The sequence below is a fragment of the Triticum dicoccoides genome, chromosome 2A (genome assembly GCF_002162155.2).
Source record: "Triticum dicoccoides isolate Atlit2015 ecotype Zavitan chromosome 2A, WEW_v2.0, whole genome shotgun sequence".
In the NCBI taxonomy this organism is placed as follows: domain Eukaryota; kingdom Viridiplantae; phylum Streptophyta; class Magnoliopsida; order Poales; family Poaceae; genus Triticum; species Triticum dicoccoides.
This window is the reverse complement of record NC_041382.1, coordinates 557,749,805-557,758,391: the sequence shown is the minus strand read 5'-3', so window position 1 is coordinate 557,758,391 and position 8,587 is coordinate 557,749,805. Positions and strand designations below refer to the sequence as shown.

General features: G+C 48.2%; 1 protein-coding gene across 1 annotated transcript; it reads left to right on the top strand.

Annotated features, from left to right (window-relative positions):
- The first annotated feature begins 514 nt into the window (after window positions 1-514).
- On the top strand, window positions 515-1,564 carry LOC119355350 (PLAT domain-containing protein 3-like). The gene is made up of 2 exons (XM_037622140.1): window positions 515-652; window positions 739-1,564. Exons 1-2 carry the CDS (start codon window positions 611-613, stop codon window positions 1,252-1,254), a joined length of 558 nt encoding a protein of 185 aa, XP_037478037.1. The 5' UTR covers window positions 515-610; the 3' UTR covers window positions 1,255-1,564.
- The last annotated feature ends 7,023 nt before the right edge of the window (window positions 1,565-8,587 follow it).

The following is an 8,587-nucleotide window of genomic DNA, read 5'->3' as shown; positions in this document are numbered from 1 at the left end:
CTGCCTAGTGTCGCCGTCCTGGCCAACTACTCCAAAACACGTAATACACGTATATGATCCACACATCAGCCATTGAAAACCTTCTCCTTAAACGTGTCTTCCAGATAAAACAATACTTGACTTGGTCCGGCCAAGAAAAAGAAAACATCTAAGTTTCTCGATGCCTGGCTTGCCAGTTGCCACCACTCCAGCCCAGCTCCATACCTCTTACGCGCATACAGCGAGCATCACTCGATATACGTATTTCTCATCAAAAAGAAAAAAGAAAAACTCGATGTAGGTGTACGTATAACTTGCGAAGCTGCCCAGATTGGATCCGAATCTGTCTCGGCCGCTACGTGATTCACGTGGCCGTAGCAGTGTATCGTGCAGGTTCCGGATCTTGTCAGACCTGTACATGTTTTTTCAGACACTTCTATAAGTTACTATTACAAATATATATAAGCTCGGAGAATATGCCACATTGGATTCTCCTAACAAAACAAAAAAATCAACTCCCCCAGCTACTTCCCCAAAGTGTCACTGTCCAGTGGGTCCACCCTCGATCCCCTTTATAGCGCCACGCCTTATCGTTCCCAGTCGCTCACTTCCGGATCGAAAGTCGCCGGCCATGAAGCTCTCCTGCCTTCTCCTCGTCTCCTTCTTTGCCGCGGTAAGCTCTACCACAAGCCTCTCCCTTCTACTACTTGTTAAATCTCCGTATCATTTCTCACACCATGTATCTCGCTGGCTAATTAGGCGTACGCGTCGTCGGAGAGAGCGATCGCGGTCGCGGGCGCCGGCGGCCTCTTATCGGACCCGGAGCAGCAGTGCGTGTACACGGTGTACGTGCGGACGGGCTCGATCTGGAAGGGCGGGACGGACTCGGCGATCGGCGTGACCCTGCTGGGCTCGGACGGCACGGGCGTCCGGATCGCCGACCTGGAGCAGTGGGGCGGGATGATGGGCGCCGGCCACGACTACTACGAGCGCGGCAACCTCGACATCTTCAGCGGCCGCGGGCCCTGCATGGAGCGTGCGCCGTGCTGGGCGAACGTCACCTCCGATGGCGCCGGCGCGCACCACGGCTGGTACTGCAACTACGTCGAGGTCACGGCCACGGGGCCCCACATGGGCTGCGCGCAGCAGCTCTTCACCGTCGAGCAGTGGCTCGCTACCGACGCCTCGCCCTACCGCCTCTACGCCGCCGTCGACAACTGCGGCGACAAGCAGGCAGCTGCCAAGGGCCACGAGGCCAGGGCCGCCGCTCTGTGAGAAGTCTATGCACGCGCCGCGGCATAGCGTGAACTGCACCCGTGCGATAGACTTATATTGTTGTAAAGCATGATACGATTTGATCGATGTGCGCGATTCGCTTTGGCCGGCCTCTTGTTAGCATTGACACGCCGGAAATAAAGCCAGCGTTCGTTGTGTTCTGGAACGATCTGGTTGGAGTCAAATGAGGATGAGTTGTCTGTTAGCCTGTCAGTGTCAGTTCATCAGCTCTCGGTGTATACGTCTATTTATCATCCCGGTCTATGTTCGATCCTCTGTTTCTGGCTATACTATTATACTATTAGTCCAACTCCACCGCGCGGTCTCATCTTATCCTGCCCCATCCGATTGAGGCAAAGCGGACATATCTCACGGCCCAGCGCGCGACAGTCTGAACCTATCTAATCCGTTCTATATTCGGCCAACCCATTTCAAGCACAAACATGTGCGGGTTTGAGTCGCAGGGGCAGCAAATGGACACGTCACTCGTCCGCTTCGGGGCCGCGTGGCAGGCGGCCACCTACCTCCCACCAGCCAACATTAATGCGCACGCGCGACCGGTCCCACCTGTCATCCACCCAGCAAACGGCCGCCGTCCTTCTTAAATAGGAAACCGTGGACCAGTCGTCGTTCACACTCCCCACTCCAGCCCTCAATGCCCCCTCGAAACCCGACACGCCCCAAACCCTAGCTCTCCCTCTCCCCGTCCTCGATCTCGCCGGCTGACCGCCTCACCGCCATGGGGTTCTGGAACTCCGGCCGCAAGGGGAAGCACAACCGCGAGGCTGGCTCGTCCTCGGGTCGCCGCCGCGGCTCCGTGAAAGAGGAGCCCGCATCACCACCACGTCGGGCCCCTGCGCCTGCCCCATTCACCCCCGGCCCTACGGCCGGCGGCGAGCGCGACCGGCAGTACATCAACGCGGATGTATGCTGGCGTTATTGGAGGACGAGGACGCCGCTCCCGTGGAGCGACGTGCACCCCCCCCCATAACTGGCATCTCTCTGCCCGGGTGCCGATCCCACCTGTTCCGACGAGCGGCCGTGCCCGCCGTCAGCAGATCAAGCGCCGTCGCCGCCTCCTCCCCGGCGACCTCTTCTACGACCACAGGTACGCCCCCAACTCCGGGCTCTGGGACACGTGGTTAAGGGACGAGCACGACGTGTGGTGCGCCTCCTTCTTCGTTGGCACCTCGACAAGGACGCGACGGTCATGTCCAGAGCGCGGAGCGGCTGCTCCCCAGGTGCGCAGGCGGATGCGGGTGCGCGGCCTCATGACCACGTCGTCGCCTTCACCATCTCCGTTGCCACCACCACCTCCTCGCATGACAGCGGAGGAGGAGGCCCGGCTCATGCAATGCGCCATGGAGGACTCCATGAGGACGCACGATGAGCGCCAATGGGCGGGCCTCGAGGAGATGATGACCCTCTTTGCGGCCGACGACGTCGCCATCCTCGAGCTGGAGATGGTGAGGATGGAGTAGTGATGGAGGAGGAGCCCGTGGCTGGGTTCCATCCGGGCCTCGTGGGCCAGCAGTTGAGCTGGTCGTGCATGGCTCCGGAGATGGCCGACGCCGTGGGGGGCGTGAACTGGTGCCGCACGCCGCCACGGTCACAGGAGCGGGAGGCGTCGCCACGGGAGGAGGTGGTGCAGGCACCTCCCGCCTTCCAGCCCGCCCCGTGTACCATGCACTGCCGTTCCACCTCTGGACACCGCCGGACTACGTCGACCTCGTCAGCGATGACGACGACAACAACGACCACTGGAGACGGCGACGGCCACGGCATCGACGGGCACTGTAGCGATCAGACCTCAAACAGTCTGATCTCTGTGCTCCAGTGTCATCCCTGGATCAGTAATGCTGACACCACACAGTACTCGGAGGATTTATAACAGAGTAGCAATCACACACTTATTACATCGAGTGTCTCAAATGAGAACTTATTACAATAAATATGGCTTAAGGCCATCTAATAACGATAACAACGGAAGGCTTGGAAGATAAGTGAGTCCATCAACTCCAACGGCATCACTGAGTATAGAACCACGACCTAAAGACTCCTTAATCGTCGTCTGAAAAGTCTGCAACATTAACGTTGCAGCCCGAAACGGGTCAGCACATGAAATATGCTGGCAATGTAACACATAGAGAGTAATGGAATGAAACAGCTATACTATATGCATATTTGGCTGGTGGAAAGCTCTATGGTTACAGTTTTGCGTAAAGCCAATTTTTCCCTACTTCAAAGGAATAAATTTAATTACTATCATGGTAGTTGTTAAACATTGAGAATGGTTGACAGCATTCTCAATCCTAATTAAGCATCATCATTGAACAAAACCCAACAAAATTAATTTAGAGTAACATGTTGAGATTCACATGATAATCCAAGTACTAGATACTCAAGATGTCCATAACCGGGGACACGGCTAACCATGATTAGTTTATTACACTCTGCAGAGGTTTGCGTACTTTTTCCCACAAGACTCGATCGCCTCCGTTTGGTTTCTCGCACTACAAGGTGTTTGAGAAGATGGATGACCGAGACATAGTCTTTCAGAAGTGCTAGCACCTTACGATCGGGTAGACCGTACCACCGACATCCCCTACATCTGCTAGTCTACCACTGTAAGAGTTCGCATGACTTAGTCAACTATGCTAGAGCCCATAATAGCTTGTGGCTGCACACGGAAGTTTCTAGTATGAATAGTCTCATGATCCCTTTGAGCCTGGGTGGCAGTCCGAAAGAAAACAGGCAAGTCCTGGAATACCCAGGTGCCTCAATCCACCCAGATGTGTGTTTAATTTGCCACCTTAGATAAATCATTAATTAACAAAACTCACATCTATCATGGATATCACTCACCCAATCCATGTCTACTAGCATAGCATGGCAAGATAAGCAAACGCAGAAGTAACCCCCAAAGGTTTGATAATAAACAGGTAATAGGTACTACCTCAACTAGTTTCCATCCCACAATTTAATTAGAATCCTAATCATGCAATGTGTGGGGATTTGATCTAATGCAATAAAACTGGGTAGTAGAAAATGTATGATCAAAGTGTTACTTGCCTTGCTGATGATCCGGGAAACCTAGAGATTCGAAGTAACAAGCGGCGCACTCTGGGTATTCTATCGCAGACAAACAAACAAGCATACAATAAGTACTCATCTAATGCACGGGTAAAACTCAAATAAGAGATCTAACCAGAAGGTTCAACTTAAGAACTCCGGTTGGCAAAAAGAATCAAATCGAACGAAACAACGGAAGTCAAACGGCGAAAGAAAACAACTTCGTTCTACAAATCTGGATCTAGGGCAATTTTTACAGTAGCAAAATCTTGTTTAAGTTGGTTAAACAGATAGAGGGTTTCAAGACGAAACTCCAGGCGCTTGAATCGCCTGATTCTGATAAACGAGCGAAAAGATATACTAGAACGAAAATCGGATCAGGAATCGCGATCAGAAAAATCGCGGATTTAATCCGAGAAAAAGAAAAAAACGACGAACGTTCGCTAGAACGAACGAACGGACGAACGCTCGCTATTTAAATAAACCGGAAAAACCGATCTATTTAAAAAAACCGAATCTAAAAAAACCGAATGGTTTTTCAAAAAAAATAAAAAAACCGGCGCGGAAATCGAGGCGGCGGCGGACCTCGGGCGGCATGCGTCAGCGGCGGCTTGGGGCTGGCTAGGGTTTCGGCTGGGCCTCCCTCGGCTATATATAGCCTAACGGGCCGGGAGTCCTAGTCGGACACGACGCGTTTTTTTTACGCGTAGAAGAAAAATAAAAAGAAATACTAAACGGACTCCAAAAATTCCGAAATAAATTTTCATGGGCTTCTAAAATCAAGCCTCACAAGGTGAACATTTATTTGGGGCCTAAATGCAATTTTGAAAAACGCACATTTTTCCCAAATTCAAATAAAACACCGAAAAACTCCGAAATTTATTTGATTTTATTATTAAATCCTCAATATTTATTTATTTTGGGAAAGTCATTTTATTCCCTCTCTCATATTTTTGTAATAGAAATAATTGATAATAAAATAATTAAAATCAAATGATCCTATTCTCAAAATTTGAGAAAACTCAAATATGAAAATAACGAAATCCCCAACTCTCTCCGTGGGTCATTGAGTTGCGTAGAATTTCTAGGATCAACCAAAATGCAAAATAAAATAAAATATGATACGCAATGATGATCTAATGTATAACATTCCAAATTGAAAATTTGGGATGTTACAAACCTACCCCCCTTAAGATGAATCTCGCCCTCGAGATTCGGGTTGGCGAGGAAATAGGTGAGGGTGGTCCTTGAGCAATTCTTCCTCTCATTCCCAGGTGGCTTCATTCTCTGTGTGGTGGCTCCATTGAACTTTGCAAAACTTGATAACCTTGCTGCGAATAACTCGATTGGCAAACTCGAGAATCTTAACGGGTCTCTCCTCGTAGGTCAAGTCGTTATCCAACTGAATAGTTTCCAAAGGCACTGTGTCTCTCAACGGTATGTCAGCCATCTCCGCGTGACACATCTTCAACTGGGAAACTTGGAACACATCATGACCTCCTGACAATTCTTCAGGTAATTCCAACTTGTAGGCCACTTCTCCCATACGCTTCAAAACTCGATATGGTCCTACAAATTGTGGTGCTAACTTTCCTTTAACTCCAAAACGCTTTGTTCCCCAAAGTGGAGATACTCAAAGATAAGCTCTATCTCCGACTTCATAAATGGTCTCCTTGCGTTTAGAATCTGCATAACTCTTCTGTCTGGACTGGGCTACCTTGAGCTTATCGCGAATCAACTTCACCTTCTGTTCAGACTCTTTAATCAAGTCAGGTCCAAACAACTGGCGGTCTCCAACTTCGTCCCATGACAACGGTGTCCTGCACCTCCTTCCGTACAAGGCTTCGAAAGGGGCCATCTTTAAACTGGTTTGGTAACTGTTGTTGTAAGAGAACTCTGCATATGGCAAATTGTCGTCCCAACTAGATCTGTAATCTAGCGCACAAGCTCTCAGCATATCCTCCAAAATCTGATTGACTCTCTTGGTCTGTCCATCTGTCTGTGGATGAAAAGCTGTACTGAATTCTAGCCTGGTACCTAAAGTTTCGCGCAACTGCTTCCAGAACTTTGAGGTAAACTGGGTTCCTCTATCTGATACGATACTCCTTGGAACTCCATGCAAACACACGATCCTGGTCATGTATATCTTTGCCAACTTAGCACTAGTGTAAGTGGTCTTTACTAGGATGAAATGAGCTACTTTCGTCAATCGATCAACTACAACCCAAATCGAGTCATAGCCTGAACAAGTCCTGGGTAATCCCGTGATAAAATGCATGCCTAACTTATCCCACTTCCATTCGGGTATCGGCAATGGTTGTAACAATCCTGCTGGCTTCTGATGCTCTGCCTTTACTCTCTGACATACATCACAAACTGCTACATACTCCGCAATATCCTTCTTCATTCCGGTCCACCAGAAAATATTCTTCAAATCCAAATACATCTTGGTATTTCCTGTGTGAATCGAATATGGTGAATCATGTGCCTCTTGCAGAATCAACTTCCTGATCTCCGGGTCATTGGGCACATAAACACGGTCTTCAAACCATAGGGTGTCGTGCTCATCCTCACGAAATCCTTTAGCTTTTCCTTTGCTCAGTTTCTCCTTTATAGCGGCAATCTCTTTGTCAGTCTTCTGAGCTTCTCTGATTCTATCCATCAAGGTTGACTGAATCTCCAATGCTGCTACATAGCCTCTCGGAACTATTTCCAAACATAGTTCACGAAGATTTTCTGCTAACTCCTTGGGTATTTCTCCCGTCATTAATGTATTGACATGGCTCTTACGGCTTAAGGCATCAGCTACTATATTAGCCTTTCCGGGATGGTATTGTAATCTCATATCATAATCCTTGATGAGTTCCAACCATCTCCTTTGTCTGAGGTTTAACTCCTTCTGCGTGAAAATGTATTTCAAACTCATTTGATCCGTGTACACCTCACAATGATTTCCAATGAGGAAATGCCTCCATGTTTTCAAAGCATGCACTACGGCTGCTAACTCCAAATCATGCGTGGCATAATTCAACTCATGAGGCTTCAGTTGTCTTGAGGCATATGAAACAACTCTCCCTTCCTACATAAGCACTGCTCCAAGTCCTCGACGTGAAGCGTCGCAATACACCTCATAATCTTTGGTCTGGTCTAGCAAAATCAACACTGGTGAGGTAACCAAACGTTTCTTCAACTCCTGGAAACTAGCCTCACATTCCTTCGTCCATATGAACTTGGTATCTTTCTTTAATAACTCCGTCATAGGCTTTGCAATCTTTGAGAAATTCTCAATGAATCTCTGATTGCATCCTGCGAGTCCAAGAAAACTCCGGATCTCTCCCACTATAGTTGGTGCTTCCCACTTGGTCACGGTATCTACTTTGGTAGGATCTACTGCTATACCTTCTCCAGATATAACGTGTCCGAGGAATCCTACTTCCTTCAACCAAAACTCACATTTGCTGAACTTGGCATATAATTGATGTTCTTTGAGCTTTCTAAGTACCAAACGCAAATGCTCCTTATGCTCCTCTTCATTCTTCGAATAAACCAGGATATCATCGATGAACACTACGACGAACTTATCCAAAAACTCCATAAATACTTTGTTCATCATGTTCATAAAATAGGCAGGTGCGTTAGTCAGACCAAATGACATAACGGTATACTCATACAGCCCATACCTGGTGGTAAAAGCTGTCTTAGGAATATCCTGTTCTCTAATCTTCAACTGGTGGTATCCTGATCGCAAATCGATCTTGGAAAATACCTTAGCTCCTTGCAATCGATCAAACAGATCATTGATCATTGGTAGTGGGTACTTGTTCTTAATCGTTACTTCGTTCAATCCTTGATAATCAACAACCATCCTTAACGATCCATCCTTCTTCTCCACTAGAAGTACTGGCGATCCCCAAGGCGAAGAACTTGGGTGATTATATCCCTTATCCAGTAACTCCTTAATATGCTTCTTAATTTCTTCCAAATCCTTTGCTGGCATCCTATATGATCTCTTTGATATTGGCCCGGTGCGTGGCAATAGCTCAATCAAAAACTCAATATCTCTATCCGGTGGCATGCCTGGCAACTCCTCTGGAAATACTTCAGGGAAATCCCTTACCACTGGTACTTCCTCCTGCACAACTCATGTTAAGCAATTTACTTGAGTCCTCTTCGGCACATGTCGGGATACATACTTGATCCTTCTCCCTTCTGGGGTGGTAAGAAAATTGACTTACTAGCGCATTCAATATTTCCTTCATAC